This window comes from Bos indicus, chromosome 10, assembly GCF_029378745.1.
Source record: "Bos indicus isolate NIAB-ARS_2022 breed Sahiwal x Tharparkar chromosome 10, NIAB-ARS_B.indTharparkar_mat_pri_1.0, whole genome shotgun sequence".
NCBI classification, from domain to species: Eukaryota; Metazoa; Chordata; class Mammalia; order Artiodactyla; family Bovidae; genus Bos; species Bos indicus.
Window position 1 is genome coordinate 1,029,518 of NC_091769.1, and position 17,510 is coordinate 1,047,027.

General features: G+C 51.6%; 1 protein-coding gene across 4 annotated transcripts in view; it reads left to right on the forward strand.

Moving 5' to 3' along the window:
* Window positions 1-17,510, forward strand: part of MCC (MCC regulator of WNT signaling pathway) — a 526,282-nt gene that overhangs the window by 496,773 nt on the left and 11,999 nt on the right. For 3 of the 4 annotated variants that reach the window (XM_070796812.1, XM_070796813.1, XM_070796815.1), the window contains 3 exons: window positions 3,186-3,420; window positions 5,793-5,999; window positions 9,655-9,755. In XM_070796812.1, the coding sequence (XP_070652913.1) occupies window positions 3,186-3,420; window positions 5,793-5,999; window positions 9,655-9,755 (543 nt within the window). Of the gene's footprint in view, window positions 1-3,185; window positions 3,421-5,792; window positions 6,000-9,654; window positions 9,756-11,239; window positions 16,629-17,510 lie in introns of those variants that run through there. The other variant, XM_070796814.1, reaches the window with a different exon arrangement.

Consider the following 17,510-nt stretch of genomic DNA (forward strand, 5'->3'; position numbering starts at 1 on the left):
CTTCAGTTTGTAGGAAATATCTTTTTTTAAGTGACAGGAATCAGGGGGTACCTCCAGGATGTTCTGTGTCTTTTTTTAAATTATGTATTTATTATACATGGTTGCACTGGTTCTTCACTGCTGTGAGTGGGCATTCTCTAGTTGTGGAGAGAGGGGCTGCTCTCCAGTTGCAGCACACGGGCTTCTCCTGGTGGTGGCGTCTCTTGTTACGGAGCACAGGCTCTAGGTTCGTGGGCTTCCGCAGTTGCAGCCCGTGGGCCCCGGCGTTGCGGCAGGGGGGCTTAGCTGCTGTGCGGCATGTGCAGGCCTCCCAGACCAGGAGTGGAAGCTGTGTCCCCTGCGCTGGCAGGAAGCCTCCCGTCTGCTGCACCACCAGGGAAGCCCAAGTGTGTTGCATTTCTAAAAAGGCATTTCAAAGAAGACATGAAAAAAAGCCACCCAGGTATTAGTTTATCTCTGGGTTTTCTGTATATTTAAAATTTTCCAAAGTGACTTTTCATAAAAAGAAGTTGTAAAGTGAACTTCTTGTGGCGAGTCTCAGCTTCATGGGAGAGGATTTTCCTACCTGAAGCCTTCTCCCCACTCACTGGAAAAAAAGTGTTGCTATTTCCCAGCACCGTGCTGTCTAAACATGCCGTGTCTGGGAGGACATCTCCTCCCTCAGTCATGTGGAATGCGCTGTGAACACTGCCACCACTTCAGTTCACTCTAATTTTGCTCACGTGTGGAACCTTAGGCCATAGGCATCTGTCCCTCCACACTGTGTTGACAATCCACGCAGGCGAGCTCTGAGTCCTCCTGGGTGATTCTTTGTGAGGCATGCCTGTCACCGAGCTTTACTGAAGAAGGCTGAGGTGCTGAGGGGGGGACCCTGTCTCCTCAAGACGAGTCACTCTTGGACAGCTGTCATCCACAGACACCCCGCTGGCTCCCCGCGCCCTCTGCTGGCAGTACTGGTTGCTGTTTCATGCTTCCCTTGCTCTGCTTTGTTTATGACGTCGCACCTGAAGCGTTCCAACTGGAGGGCGTTGCTGCTTGTCCCGTCTCATCCTTTTTAAAATACAGCTTGAGAACACAGCATTGATTGATGAATAATTTTTAACCTCCTTCCTGTCTTCTCAGCTTCCACCTTCTCTCCAGAGCTTGTTACAATAGCCCCCAAAGGGGTTCCCTGTCTCTGACCTTGCCTCCCTGCATCCCACCTCAGCACAGCAGACAAAGGGAGCCTGTTAAAATGTAAGGTGAATCCTGTCACTGCTCTAGTACAGACCCTCCGGGGGCTTCTAAATCTAATTCTGGAGAGAAAACACAACCCTATGAGGCCCTATGAGACCTGGCATTCTGCCCCACACTCTCTGACCAGCTCTCCCCCCTCACCTCCAATGGACACGTGTAAGTAACCATCACCACCTCTAACGAGGTGTTGTGTGTTGGTCAGACTGATCTCGCTCCGTCCTGATGGAGTCAGGGGTGGTAGGGGGCCCCAGAGAGTCTGTGGTAATCGGGAGCTTTTATGCTGGCCGGAGTTCTCTGACTTGAAGACTACCAGAGCCCTAGGGAATCCTCTTCCTCATGTGTGTGGACTACCATCCCTTCCACCCTTCCCTCCCTGGAAGCCTCAACTTCTTGATAATGTGTCACAGACAAGAATGGGACGTTCTTGTCACATCGAGGTTGTGAGGAGATTTCATCTGCTGACTGGGGGCCTGTTAGCCCTGTTGCTGTGAGGTGAGGAGGGCAGGCCTGGGCTCGGAGCAGTGGAACAGCCTGCGGATACCAGTCCCTGCTCCTGGCTCAGCACCTCACAATGGAAATCTTGGGGAGAGGCGACGTCAGCCTAGGCCCAGCTGCACCAGGTTCCAGCCACGAAATGTCTCAGAACCTCCACTTCAAGTTCTGTAACGGCAGAGATGATGATGCCAAGCTGGCCTGTTTGATGACAGCTAAATAGGCCGCTTGTTTATCTGCCATCTTTCCAAAGCCAGTTCCATGCGGGCTATGTCCAGTGCAGGGGCGTCCAGAGAAACCCCTGTAGGTCTTGAGAGCCAGGCTGCAGTTTTCTTGTGCTGCTCACCCTGCCGTGGGACTCTGGAACCCACAGAAACATGCCTGTCACATTCCCGGGGCTCGGGCCTAGGTGCTCCTTAGGACAGCCAGCCCCTGCTTAGCATTCCCACAGTGTGGGTGGCCAAGGGCCCCTCAGACCAGCCTGTGTCCCTGTGAAGGATTTATATTCATCCATGATGGGGGAGGAACTGCCGCGGAGGCCTGGGGGCGCCCTGCTTTCCGAGCTGTGGCAATACTACCCACAGAAGTTGCCCCCACTGCCCTTCTTTCCCACAGAAGGTGCCCCCACTGCCCTTCTTTCCGGCTCCCGCCCCCTGGGGCGCCGTCAGCGGCCTGGGGCGTGTGTATGCACAGTGCGTGTGCGCGCACAGTCTGCAGGTCATACTACAGATACTTTGTTCTTCACCTCGCTCTGTTCCTTTACCGTATCCCTTTTGTTAAGTCTTGTCTAAAAGCACCCTATTTTGTTTCATTTTTAATTTAAACTTTTTATTTTTTATTGGGGTATAGCTGATTAATATTATGATAGTTTCAGGTGAACAGCGAAAGGACTCAGTCATACATATATGTGTATCTATTCTCCCCCAAACTGCCGTCCCTTCCAGGCTGCCACATAACATTGAGCAGAGTTCCCTGTGCTATACAGGAGGTCCTTGTTGGTTATCCATTTTTAATATAGCAGTGTGTACAACTATTCTTATGACATATTTTTCATCCTGTTTCCTCAAACTCTCTCCACCATTGTCATAATTATTTCCATAATGTCTACGTAATTTTCTTCTTTTTGATATATACTGTAATTCACTAAACCTTATATTCCACGAAACATCTTTGTATGTGTGTATCTTTTTGCTTCTGTGGAATTGTTTCCTTAGAATTCATTTCTAGAGTCCACATATTGTCTTAAAGGGTGTAGACATTTCCGATATTCTTCACATCGTTTCTTTCCCAAAAGGTGGTATCGATGTCCAGTGCTAGGAAGAATGCTTTTTGGTGTTGATGTTTTGGCATACCAGCCAGGTGCTATTGGGAGAGGAGGGTGTGGAGAAGAATGAGGAGGAAAAGAACTGTTAGCAGTCACTGGAGATGCAGTGAGGTGGTTTGTTTTGTCTTCTCAGCACGACCAGCTCCACAGCCAGCAGCTGTGACACGGAGTTCACTAAAGAAGACGAGCAAAGGCTGAAGGACTATATCCAGCAGCTCAGGAACGACAGGGCAGCGGTCAAGCTGACCATGCTGGAGCTGGAGAGCATCCACATCGACCCTCTCAGCTACGACGTCAAGCCCCGGGGAGACAGCCAGCGACTAGACCTGGAAAATGCGGTGCTGATGCAGGAGCTCATGGCCATGAAGGTATCCGTGGCAGGGGGCGGGGAGGCCTTTTCTCAAACCCTCATCCCCTGCACTCCACTATCATCAGGAGGAAACATAAAAAGGCCCCTCGAAGGCTGGTCAGCCATCCGTGTTCAGTTGCCTCTCCACAGGAGGACAGCCAGAACCTCGTGTGTAGACAGGAGTGGTTTCAGTATGTCCGGGGTCCCTCGAGCTGGAAGTGCTCCAAGAGAGGTGCCCTGAGCTCTAGAGAAGCCTCAGGGGGTCCCAGGCCAGAATGGAGCACCTAGTCCCCAGGAGAAGCCAGAAGAGGCCTCTGCGGGGTGAAACAGCCTCTGATCGGTCTCCAGAATGCTTGCGGGTGCTTCCCGGGTGGATGCTGATGTTAAGGTGAGGCGGGGAGAACAGGGAGAGGCCAGGGCAGCGTTTGGACAGGAGCCCTGGTTTCCTGACCTGCTTGTCCGTTTGGTGCTGTGTGGGGCACCAACAGCCACCTTCCCCATCACACCCCAGGCGCCAGTTCGCCCTCGGTGGAGTTCTTGTCTTCTGGGTGGTCCTGGGTCGTCCTGGGTAGAGATATCCCTGTAGATACTTGTGGCCTTAGACCTGCTCGGACCTGCAGGTTTCAGAGGTTTAGGACTGGTCTTTGTTATATTCTTGGCTGAGAGTTCCTGTTGTTCATTTATGCATCCTTCAGGTTTGTCATCTGATTCCTCAAAGGAGGCTTTTCTTTGCTTTTCTCACCCAAAACCTGAGTGAGGACACACGTGGCCTGGCCGCCCCTCCAGGAGGCAGCCTTCAAGTCTCCTCTGCGAGCTAGTGCTCCCGTCGGGCTCCCCCGCCCGGCTGCCCGCCCCGCCCTTGTGCAGGTGCTGAAAGCCCAGGTCCTGGGCCCCCTCCCCACCCGAGGCCTCAGGGACCGGCACTGTGGCTGCCTCATCTTTCCTCTTGGGCGAACGCCCGCTTCATCTCCGGCACCCACGCATTCATCTCTCCTTCTCTCAAGCTTGCGTCTGTGTGTTGTTCTGGGCGTGACTGTCCACATTAGCTCAGGAAACAGTGTTGCCAGCACCTTAAGAATCCTGTTTCTAGTGGCAAAAGATGAGACGGTTCAGTGTGTGGAAACACCTTTCATCCTGGTTTTATGTCATCGTCAGGAAAGGTTTGCATCGTCTTTTGAGCAGTTACTTGGCACATTGCCTTCTCCATGGCTAATACTGTCCCTGAGTATAACTAGCCGTGCTGGGTGCCCTCCAGGTGTTTCCCCACACTGGAGCTGAGACCATCTCCTCCCGGGTCTGGCTTACCCAAGACAGCACAGCAGGCCTGTGGCTTGTTAGCTCAGAAGAGGGTCACTTCAGGGGTGACCGCAGTCAGTGAGTGACTTGGTGAATCCCTCCTGAGGGATTCAGTGTATGAAGTGACTCAGCGTATGAAGAATCCTTTTAAGTAGGATCACAGAAAGACCTGGGGAGACTGACCAGGTGTTCATGGGGTGGGGGACTGTAGCTTGGTGCTTACCTGGCCTCTGAGCTGGATGTCGTGGGTTCAAACTCAGGCTCCATAATTTACGCAGTATGGGGGCTGAAAAGAGATTGTGGGCTCTGCTCACCTCAGTGTCCCATCCATGAATGGAGATATTCATAGTACCTAGCTCAGGGTGAGAGGACTTAATGAGCTGCTTAGTATAACCATTTAAAGCGGGGTTACATGCTCAGTAAATGCGAGTGCTTCTCACTGTCCAGGAGAGCACTGTCCCATTTTGGGGTCACTTCTTACTCTTCACAGCAAACTCTCCTTTGACTTCTCCAAGGTACGTCAAGAAGTGACCTGATGAATAGTCACCTGAGGAGGGCTCTGCTTCCATGGATTTTATTTGGGCCCTGAAGCTGATAGGACCTGGGGCCAGTGTCACTGCTGTGGGTGCTTCCGAGCTGCCCAGCGTGGCTGCAGGACCCAACTGCCATGAGGGTGATGATATTCATGGATTGGTGTCATGGAAAATGGGAAAGGAAACGGAATTTAGAAGGGACCTAGTCAGAGGCTTCAACCTCTTTGATGCGGGTTAGCCTCTGCCTACCAGAAAACTGGCCTCCAGTAAGGCGAGTATGACCACTGGGGAAGAGGAGGTGGAATCTCCTGGTTGTTCGAAAGATGCTCCTTAGTGTGAGCCAAAGCCTGCAGGCCTATCCCTTCTACCTGTTGATCTCGGTTCTGGTGCACAGTGGCAAGCCCGTGGCGTGGTGCGGGAGTGTGGAGACAGCCGTCCAGTCTCCCCTGGGGCTTGGCCCCCCCACAACAGCTGCCAAGTGACACCTCCCGCGGGGCCTCGCGGGGCGGTCAGCGGCCCTGCTGTCACCCCACCAGCCCCTCATACGCTCTGTGCCCCGCAGGAGGAGATGGCCGAGCTGAAGGCCCAGCTCTACCTCCTGGAGAAGGAGAAGAAAGCCCTGGAGCTGAAGCTGAGCACACGAGAAGCCCAGGAGCAGGCCTACCTGGTCCACATCGAGCACCTCAAGTCTGAGGTGGAGGAGCAGAAGGAGCAGCGCACGCGGTCCCTCAGCTCCACCAGCAGCGGAGGCAAGGACGCGGCCGGCAAGGTAGGGCGGCCCGGGCTCAGCCTCCCCTCCTGCAGAGCCACACTCACTGCCCTCAGCTTCCTTATCTCCAGAGGAACTGCAGCCATTCTAGAGATCTGAAAGACAGGGACGTTTTGAGTGCAAAGAAACCAAGTCCACATTTTTTCAAACCTCACTTTATAAAGCAGGTAAAGCATCTCATAGATCACGGTCTCATCTGGGCAGTGGCCTGTGCAGTGGTCCAGGAGGCCGGTACTCATCCCACCTCCTCCTCTTGGCCCGTGTGATCATCGGTGTTGATCACGTGGTACTGATCGCCACACGTGTCATCTCCCCTGAGTCTCATGACTCTCGGGAAGCAAGAGTTATCCCCATTTACATGAGAAAAATGAGGTTTAAAAGATGGGGGTGTGGCTCACAGCTGGTAAATGGCAGAATCAGGATTTAACTCCAGTCTGGCCCACTCTGGTCCTCTTCCTCTCGTGTGTTTCCTCCTCAGCTTCCTTCAGGTGGAAGGCAGGAGGTGGCCTGAGGCAGAGGAGGAGGAAGGCGAGCCCTGAGTTACCCCGAGGAGCGCAGAGTGTGGGCTGCCGGTGGCATCATCTTGCAAACTCACACTTTCATTAGCCCTCAAGTCTTTTTTTCTAGAATTCAAGCTCATTCCATCATCCTCTATCGCAGAATAATTCCAAACACTGCCTTGGAGAAAAAAAATAGTCTAGACCCTAAAGAAAGACATCCTTCGCTGCAGGGTCCTGGAATTGCGTGCATGCTGATTTCTGTTCCTGATGAACGTCAGCTTCTTCTGACCCATTGTCTCTGGCCCAGGACTGCGGGTGTGCAGTGACTTGCTGCTCTGTGAGTGGCCCCTCATGGCCCAGGCGCAGGGGCATCTTCACTAGAGAAGTGTCCCTAAGAAGAAAGCCCCTTGCCGATGATGTGTGGCAGAGAATGGTTCCCCTAGACAGCTAAGAACTGTGCTGCCTGCTCCAGAGACCATAGCTTCCCTCTGCCCACTCTCACCTACAAGGTGCCAAGGGAGCTGGGGTTGCAGCACCCAGTGGGGCTGCTCTCCCAAGGCCCTGCTGCTTCTCAGTCATCCATTCCTGTGATGGATGTGGTGTGGTCCAGGCAAGATGCTGGAGATAGTTCCAGGATTTTAGCTTCCAGTGTGGGACACCAGTGGGCAAATAGATGATCACAACAGAGGACACAACATCCAGAGTGCAAAGATCAATGCCCAGTGCGAGGGGAGGCCACAGGCCAGGCCCGCGATCCAGATTTGGAGCTTAGGGGCAGGTTTCCTGAACACAGACCCAGTGGAGAGTGGGTGCAAGCCCGATAAAGAGGCCAGGAAGGACGCGGAAGTCTGCCGTGGACCGATGGAGCAGCACAGGCCAAGCCCAGGGGGAGGAGGGGTTGATGTGTTGGCTGGAGAGACCTACCTGCTGCGCCGTCCTGGGCACGGGGAGGGATCGCAGAGGGCCTTTTGCAGGGAGTGACGTGACAGTCTGAGCTTGGGAAAGGTCACCATGGGGTGCACCCTGAGACCACATGCCAGTGCCTGAGGGCTCTGACCATGGGGTGGGCAGCAGTGCTTCTTCACACGGGAGAATCTGGGGCTCACAGACACGGCTTGTCCATTCTGTGGCAACGGCTTCAGAATCTACGCACAGCCCTTTGAGTTTGTGAGCCGTCACTCTGGGACAGAGCTCCTGTGTTTGCGTATGTACTCTTAGGGTGGGGTGGAAGTGGACTTACCGAGCTCTTGCCAGGAGGCCCATGACCTGAGCATTTTCCCCTGGTTCTTAGTATTTATTTTGACTGGGAGAAGCACTGTATTCTGTGGAACAGCTCCAGAAAACAGAAATCTCTTTGACGTAGAACACCAGATGATTTATTTTTATTTTTTTACATTAGAGTACAGAGCTTTTATAAAAGTACCCTGTGTTGTTCAGGTAATGAAATTAGAGTAAGCTGATTATTTTGTCTTTCAAAAATTAGACTCATTTACTCTATCAATAACATCTCCCTTCTGGGCTATTCATTTGGTCTTATCTGTTGGTAGATGAAGCAAACAGTCGAGCAGAGGCTGGAGCCAGATAGTCAATATTTTAGGATTTTGGGGTCATACAGATTCTGCCACACCTATGTAACTCTACCATTGCAAAATTGTCTCTTCCTTACTGCGAAGGAAGAGACAATACAGAGGCACATGGCTAGGTTCTAACAATGCTTTATTTATAGACACTGAAATTTGAATTTCATGATTCCTACATATCATAAAATAGTCCTTTGATTTCTTTCCCTTGATTTTAAAAATAGAAGCATAATTCTTACTCTGTGGGCCTTAATAAAAACAGGTGGCCAGCCAGACTGGAGTTTAGAACACCTATTCTTGCTTCGAGGTAGGGAGGTGGTTGGGTGTCATGCTTGGTTTAAAACTTGCCTTCAGCCAACAGGCTGGGTCCCACAACTTGACCAAATCACATTAGGTTTTTTCAGTTCTTGTCTGTGTGCAGCAGAGATTACTAGACACGCTCGGTGAGCAGCACTGGGTAAAACAAAGCTGGCCCTGTCTTTAAGAAGACACGTCAGCCCCGCAGGGGAGTCGATGTACTCACAGAGGGTGTTGGACTCTGGAGAGATTGCAGAGCTGGTCAGTGGCGGCTCGGGGCTGCAAGACACCAGGTGGAGCGGAGGGAAGAGAGCAGAGCTGGGGGCTGGAGGAGGGCTCAGACGCGGTGCTGTCCTCCTGAGCCCCGGGGGGTGTGGCGCATCTATGCGGGCAGGCGGAGGCCCCCCCCCCCCGCCTCCTGTCACCTGGGCTTCCAGCCCTGGGCCCCTGACCTCTTGGAGCGCTCACCCATTGAGATGCAGCCTTCTGTCTACATTCTGTCTCGAGTAACAGGTCACAAGCTTTTTCTTCTGGAGCCTGGGTTGTAGTAAATCCTCAGGAAGTATCTGCTGAACACATTATTAGATGAGCACTGTCCCCCTCTGCTTATTCCACAGCAGAGCAACTGCTCTCCGTCTGTATGCAGACAGCGGCCGCTCAAATGGGCACAGTCACGGTGTTATGAATGGACTGTGCTCCATGCCGGATTTAGGCCTTCTCTAAAGGCTCTTACGAGTCCTGATCTGTAAAACAGGAGGAGTTGGGTTAGGTGATGTCAAAGTTCCTGTCTCATGCCAAGATGCACTTCCATTTTCCTCCCCTTCTCCCAGGTTTTCTAGATGATTACCTGGACCCAGTGAAGCCCCTCAATCCAGAGGAGACTGGATTTCTCCCCGGAGGGTGTGGGATGGGGGCAGGGACCACACAAACATGTGTTTCCCACGTGTCTTTCGTGAGTGACAGGAGTGCTGACCTGAGTGGGCGTCCTGGTTCCGCGGAGTCCTCGCAGTGACTCAGGACAGCATCACTTCCCTGTGCGTTGGGTCCTCCTTGGCCAGGAGGGGATACTGACAGTGTCTGCTGCAGAGGGCCGTCATGGTGGTCAGACAAGGGAACTCGTGTGTGTAACCTGGGCGCCCGCGAGTGCTCGGGACGTGGGGCAGCCTAGGTGCGCTGCAGGCGCTCGGCCGGGGCGCCCTGCAGCTCTGCTCACCTCCCGCTCTTCCGTTGGCGCCCTCAGCTCAGCCGCATGCCTGACCCGGTGCTTTGCGTCCTCAGGAGTGTCCAGATGCCGCCTCCCCTGCCCTGTCCCTGGCCGAACTGCGGACGGCGTGCGGTGACAGCGAGCTGGCCACAGAGTTTGCGAACGCCATCCGTCGGTAAGCACACTCAGCCCACCACCCGGAGGGGCAGTTTCTTCCAGTGGTGACAGTGTACACCAGGGGTGACGGTGTATGCAGGGATGACAGTGTAGGCCAGGGGTGACAGTGTACGCCAGTGGTGACAGTGTACGTGAGTGGTGACGGTGTACACCAGGGATGACGGTGTATGCAGGGGTGACAGTGTAGGCCACAGGTGACGGTGTACGCCAGGGGTGACGGTGTACGCCAGGGGTGACGGTGTATGCAGGGGTGACATTGTAGGCCAGGGGTGATGGTGTACGCCAGGGGTGACGGTATACACCAGGGGTGATGGTGTACACTGGGGTGACAGTGTATGCAGGGGTGATGGTGTATGCAGGGGTGACGGTGTAGGCCAGGGGTGACGGTGTATGCCAGGGTTGACGGTTTATGCAGAGGTGACACTGTACAGCAGGGGTGACGGTGTACACCAGGGGTGATGGTGTATGCCAGAGGTGATGGTGTATGCAGGGATGACTGTGTAGGCCAGGGGTGACGGTGTATGCAGGGGTGACAGTGTACACCAGGGGTGACAGCGTAGGCCAGGGGTGACGGTGTACGCCAGGGGTGATGGCTGGGGTCGGTTCTCCCAGCTGCTGACGCCACTCGCCGGGAGTATCACAGCTGCCTGGGAGAGAGGAGGCCCGTACCGCCTTCTTGTACAGGCCTGCAGGCCAGAAAGGTGAGTGCAAGAGGAAAGCATATACAGTGATCCCACCTGCAGATGGAAAAAGGTCTGCTTCTTCACCTTTCTGCTGTGGTATGGCACTGGCTAGACTCTCAGGACTGTGTTAAAAGGTGACAGTCAAAACAGGTGTCTTTTGGTATCACTGGGATGGAATATTGTAGGTAAATTCTGTTGGCTCTTTAGGGAACTTTTAACAGTTTCTTTGGCTGCTTTATATACATAGCATATATCTCAACTATAAAGATAATTAAGTTGACTGAAGAGAAAACAAACAGATGTCTTTACCTTGTTTCCACCTTCAGTGAGAATGCCTACCTCACCATCTCGGTCTCTTTCCACTCAAACAGCCTCAGTTTATTTACCTCCGGGCATTTTCCTCTATTGTGGCTGTTTCTCTGTCCTTTCTAGATCTGTCTTCCATATCCTGACTTTTCATCCTCTCCCCACCCTTTTGCACTCGGTTCTAGAGCAAGGCTGTCCAGCAGAAAAGTAATGCAAATCACACCGTAATGTTAAATGTTCTAGGATCCATGTTTTTTAAAAAAAGAAGAAACAGATATAGTCCACCTTAATAACGGATTGTATTTCACTCAGTGCATCCAAAATATTTCAAAATATAAATCCATATCTCTAAAAGATATTTTCTTCTAATTTTTCTAATTCTTTTTTATTAAATTTTCTTCTAAATTTTTTTTTTACTAAATTTTCAAAATCTACTGTGAATTTAGTACATTTATACTTATTATACTCTGATGTTGGGGGGGATTGGGGGCAGGAGGACAATGAGACGACAGAGGATGAGACGGCTGGATGGCATCACTGACTCGATGGACGTGAGTCTGGGTGAACTCCGGGAGTTGGTGATGGACAGGGAGGCCTGATGTGCTGCGATCCATGGGGTCGCAAAGAGTCGGACACAACTGAGCAACTGAACTGAACTGAGGAGGTTCTTAAGGTCTACTTTCCAACCCACTCCAGTCTTCTTACCTGGAGAATCCCTATGGACAGAGGAGCCTGGCGGGCTACAGTCCACAGGGTCACAAGAGCTAGACATGACAGAAACTAAACAACAACAAATGTATTCCCTAGCTGGAGCCACCATGGTGTTTGACTGATGCGCTGAGTTTATTTTGTTGATTAAATCTGTCATCTCTCTTGTAATGATGGTATCTTCTTGCGTCTCTCTGAGGACACTTGTACTTAATATCTTGTCTGCTGTACTGACTGTTTCCTCACAGGTGAGCTTTACAGTTGAGTTCGGTGACTTGGCTCTGGTTCCGCGCTTTCTGTCCCTCCCTGCTGACGGCAGGTCTAGGCCGCGTGTCTGACCCAGGTGTCTGGTCCCCGCCTGTTCCTCTGGCTAGAGCACCCCTGAATCCCCTTCTTCCCTTTGTAGCAGCTTTCTTCAGTGTGCATTTTGAGTTGTGGTTTCCTTTTTCAAGAAGAATAAAACCTGCCTTTCCTTTTTTACGATTGCTCACGGTTTCTGGCAGACAAAGAACGCTCTTTAGTTTCCATCATTCTTTAGGATTTTTTTTTAAAACTACGTTTGCCATCACTTGGGAGGATTTGGAATGGAGGAAGGCTACAGTGCATGCTCAGGCTGCTGTCTTGATCCAGCCGGGGCTGTCGATTTTATAGTGGAGCCTCCAGCTGAGGTGGAGCGAATGCTGCCTTGTAGGGAACCTCACTACCCTCCTGACTGACTCACTGCCACTTTTGCTCTTTCCTTCCAAGTTGTAGTAGCTCAGTTTTTACACTGCCAGCACTTCTGGCCATGTGGTTAAATGGTAATCGCTTTGCTTGAGGAGGGAAGAGAGAAGCTGTGCAGAAAATGCCCTCACCTAATCCTAATGACGTGATTGCTCCAGAAACTAGGGGCGCAAACCACCCCCCGCTTCCAAGTGGGAGCCATTTGGATATTGTGTCTGTAAGCGAAGCCCCTGCATTTTTCAAGATCCCCGAACCTCAGAGGCCCTCGCTGGCACAAGCAGGTTGCAGATTCTGCTGACTAAACATAAAGAGACCTCATTTGTTCTGTCAGTCACAATGGATTTCCAATAGCCAGCCCTGAGTTGGTTAGCATGGATTTCTAATCAAGCCCCAGATATATGGAGCCAAGAAAGAACCCACAGGGCTACAGGAAAAAAGGAAAATAACATAATTATACTGTATACATAGCTTAGAAATGGGAATCATTATTTCATGAGGGTTTATATCACAGATGCCCAAGCACTGAGGTTTGGGGTGTTTTTCTTTTTAAAAGTCAAGTGGAAACTCCCACCTTCCTTGAAGGTGTTAAATCACCGCCAAGCTAGTGGCTGAGTCAGTCGAGGGTTTCCTCACAGAATTTTCAGACATATTCCTTTTTTGGAAAATGATGCTTCCAAACACCAAAGTTGTGGGCCCCAGGAACAGGACTGAAGAGAGCAGGTGTGTAGAGGGGCGGGCAGAGGCTGAGCGTGCTAAGATACTATCCATGTCCGACTCTTGTGACTCCATGGACTGCAGCCCACCAGCCTCCTCTGTCTGTGACTCTCCAGGCAAGAAGACGGGAGGGGTTGCCACGCCCTCCTCCAGGGGATCTTCCCGACCCAGGGATTGAACCTGCATCTCTTACATCTCCTGTGTTGGCAGGTGGGTTCTTTACCACTGGCACCACCTGGGGTGGAAGCTTGGCATGGCCTTTTCTGGCAGGAGCCCCGGGAAGGGCCTTGCGACGCTCCAGTCGCTGCCTGGTCCCTGTCCTGCCCCAGCAGCTGCAGCCCCACAACCCTGCTCTCGGTGTGTCTGCGCCCAACCTTCTTATGTCTGGAACAAAACCAGGCCTTCAGGCAGTCGCACATTTACCATCTAACTTCCATCTGGTCTGATTTCATTCCCTCCACTTCCGTGAGCGCTTATTGTGGGAATATTGGCTCCAGGCTTGCCATAAAACCCCATCTGGATGACCAGGTTTCCTGTCTTGCACATGAGTTTTCGTATCGGGGCACCTTGTCTCCACTGTTGTCTGCACAGGTTGTGTGCTGCAAAGCCCTTCTCCACCCCAGATCCCTGTCTTGCTCACGTTCCTAGTAAAATCTAGCTGAACAGCCTTCCCGCCGGAGAAGTGAGCTGTGATATGCAGCTCAGGAGGCAGTTTTCAGGAAGGAGTCTTCTTGTGCTTCTGTGCTATTCGTGTAGCCTACCTTGAGGACCCGGGCACAGCTGAGAGGAGCAGGCTGTTTCTCCGTCATGCTTAGGAGGCGGCAAGGAGGAGGTGGTATCCCCTGTATGAGGTGGAGGAGGCAGGGGCGGGCAGACCGGACAGCAAGGCTGAGTGGTCACTCAGGGTCACACGGCAAGGCCGCGAGGAAATCGCACGCCACTGCTTTCTCCGCTGGAGGAGGCAGGGGCGGGCAGACCGGACAGCAAGGCTGAGTGGTCACTCAAGGTCACACGGCAAGGCCGCGAGGAAATCGCACGCCACTGCTTTCTCCGCTGGACTCCGTGTGCTGGCAGGGGGATGCTTACCCGTTGAGTGTGAGCCGAGCCTGCTCGTGTGGGCCTCTTCCCTGTCTATAAAATTTATTTATTGATTCTTGTGTGCCCTGAAAGTGAGAGTCGCTCAGTCATGTCTGACTCTTTGTGACCCCATGGACTATATAGTCCATGGAATTCTTCAGGCCAGATACTGAGAAATATCAATAACCTCAGATATGCAGATAACACCACCCTTACGGTAGAAAGTGAAGAAAAACTAAAGAGCCTCTTGATGAAAGTGAAAGAGGAGAGTGAAAAAGTTGGCTTAAAACTCTAACATTCAGAAAACGAAGATCATGGCATCAGGTCCCATCACTTCATGGCCAATAGATGGGGAAACAATGGAAACAATGAGGGACCTTATTTTTGGGGGCTCCAAGATCACTGCAGATGGTGACTGCAACCATGAAACGAAAAGACGGTTGCTCTTTGGAAGAAAAGCTATGACCAACCTAGACAGCATATTAAAAAGCAGGGACGTTACTTTGCCAACAAAGGTCCGTCTAGTCAAGGCTGTGGTTTTTCCAGTGGTCATGTATGGATGTTGGACCATAAAAAGGCTGAGCACCGAAGATTGATGCTTTTGAACTGTGGTGTTGGAGAAGACTCTTGAGAGTCCCTTGGACTGCAAGGAGATCCAACCAGTCCATTCTAAAGGAAATGAATCCTGAATATTCATTGGAAGGACTGACGTTGAAGCTGAAACTCCAGTACTTTGGCCACATAATGCGAAGAACTGACTCATTGGAAAAGACCCTGATGCTGGGAAAGATTGAAGGTAGGAGGAAAAGGGGACAACAGAGGATGAGATGATTGAATGGAATCACCAACTCAGTGGACATGAGTTTGGGTAAGCTCCCGGAGTTGGTGATGGACAGGGAAGCCTGGCGTGCTGCAGTCCATGGGGTCGCGAAGAGTCGAACAAGACTGAGTGACTGAACTGAGCCTTTCCCTTCTCCAGGGGATCTTCCTAAACCAGGGATCAAACCCAGGTCTCCCACATTGCAGGCGGATTCTTTACCAGCTGAGCCACAAGGGAAGCCCAAGAATACTGGAGTGGGCAGCCTATCCCTGTTACAGCGAATCTTCCAGACCCAGAAATCGAACCCAGGTCTGCTGAATTGCAGGCAGACTCTTTGAATACATCATTGCTCTGTTTCTTATGACCCTGCCTCTCCTTCCCTCAATTCCCTGGTAGCTCAGAGAGTACAGAACCCACCTGCAATGCAGGAGACCCGGGTTCAGTCCCTCAGTCAGGAAGATCCCCTGGAGGAAGGCACAGCAACCCACTCCAATATTCTTGCCTGGCAGGCTACAGTCCATAGGGTCATAAAGATTCAGACATGACTGAGCGACTACCATGACTTTCACTTTCTCCTTCCCTCCTCCACTCCCTGCAGGAGAGGTGGGAGGTGGGGGATGGCGGGTAAGGGGTGCAGGAATCATGGCTTACTCACCCAGCTGTATGACTGGTGACTCTGTCCCTTCTAAGTGATCCCTAAACCATCTCAGCCTCATTTCTCTCTGCCCACTGGACATCTCCCCTGAATAGACTAGAGCCTTAAAACACAGGACGTCCAAAACAGAAATTATCTTGTTTCCTCCTGCCCTTTGAAATTGGCCTCTTTTTCAGAATTCCTATTTATATGTAAAAACTTCAAAGTCTGCCTCTCATTAGCAGACAGTATTGTTTTTTCCTCTTAAAACCCCATCTGTCCCATGCAGTTTCCGTTGCCTTCTCCTGAATTTAGCCCTCAACCCCTCCGAAATCAGAGTAGCATCTCAGTGGGTTAGTCTGCCATTAGTCCCATCCTGTGTTCCCCCACAAAAAAAAAAGAAAGAAAGAAAAAAAAAAACCACCTTAAATCATACTTCTGATCACGTGGCTCTGCAAATAGATCTTCCATGGTGTGACCTTCGACACCATGTGTAGGTCCCTAACTTCTTAGCCTGTATTTCAAATGTTTCCCTACACGTTATCTGTGGTCCAGATTCATCCAGACGGTTCATCTTTCCATGAGCATGCCCTTTGCTTTATCCCCCAACCCCACCCCACCTCTCTCAAGCTGTGAACCCCTCCTTCTTATCCCCTCCAGCTGGACACTCATCTTCCTGAGGTTCCTCAGGCACCTATTCTCTGTGCCCCTGATGGTACAGACCACTCATCACCGTCAGCGCCCACAGAGCCCGTGGTTGTCAGAGAGCCTTAGAGCAAACCACAGGGAGCCTCTTGGAGTTCAAAGCCACGACTGAGTTCCAAAAAATATCTGCCCAGCTCTAGAAATCTTCCAGACTTGATGGCACCCACTGACCCCTGTTCCAGCAGCTATGGATTAATACTGTTCCTGAGCCACACACACACACTGGATTGAAATGAAAAGGGAATGGATTGAAGTCCTTTTAAAGAGGGAGCCCCGCTGAGGCCACAGGCAGTAGGATCATCACCATTTCATTAGTGGGACCGTTATTTTTAAAGGTATTGTTTTCTTAAACTTGCACTTGCTGGTGCTTCCTATGTGGCTGATTTACAATAGCCATCAGGCAGTAGAGGTTGTGCTTAGAATTCCATAAATGCACAGGGGTCTGCTGTTGTTGCTAAGTCTCTTCAGTCGTGTCCGACTCTGTGCGACCCCATAGACGGCAGCCCACCAGGCTCCCCCGTCCCTGGGATTCTCCAGGCAAGAAAACTGGAGTGGGTTGCCATTTCCTGCTCCAATGGATGAAAGTGAAAAGTGAAAGTGAAGTCGCTCAGTCGTGTCCGACTCTCAGCGACCCCATGGAGTGCAGCCTACCACGGCCCTCTATCCATGGGATTTTCCAGGCAAGAGTACTGGAGTGGGGTGCCATTGCCTTAGGATGTTAATGGAATACACAGTGTGCCTGTAAGTTCATTACCTTGTAAATAAATGGCTGAGCTCCAGAGCTGGCCTCACAGGGCCAAGGGAAACATCAGTTCTCATCCCAGGGGTTGAGGTGAGTCAGTGAGATTTCTTCATCTTTCCGTCATTCCCCCATGTTCCAAAAGCTGAGAGAGAAGGCCTTCCCCTTAGATCTCATAAAGGCAGTGATGGAGACATCAAAGGACCCTGTAGCATGGACAAGACAGCGGCGAGATGTGCAGGAAACGTGGTCTGGGCCGCCATCTTGCTGCTATTCTAGGCAGATGCACCCCAAGTCAACACCTGCAGGGCATCCTTATCCGGGACACCCCCTTCTTAGTTCCACGGCCCTGGGCTTTTCACCAGTCTCCTGCTCTACTGTCTGCTCTCTGTGACTCGGCACACTGCAGCGACATGCTGACTCACAGACAGAGCCCCAGTGCGTCCTAGCTCCACAGGCGTCACTGGCAAATCTCTTCAACTGCACTTCAAGCGCCTCATCTAGAAAACTAGAATAACAACAGGACTGACCTCCAAGGTTTGTGGTGAGAATTAAATAACTTCAAGCTTGTAAAGGAGTTAGGATAGCTACTACTGCTGGCTGGATTTTCTTTAAAAAGATGAGTTTAGACTATACACACATTT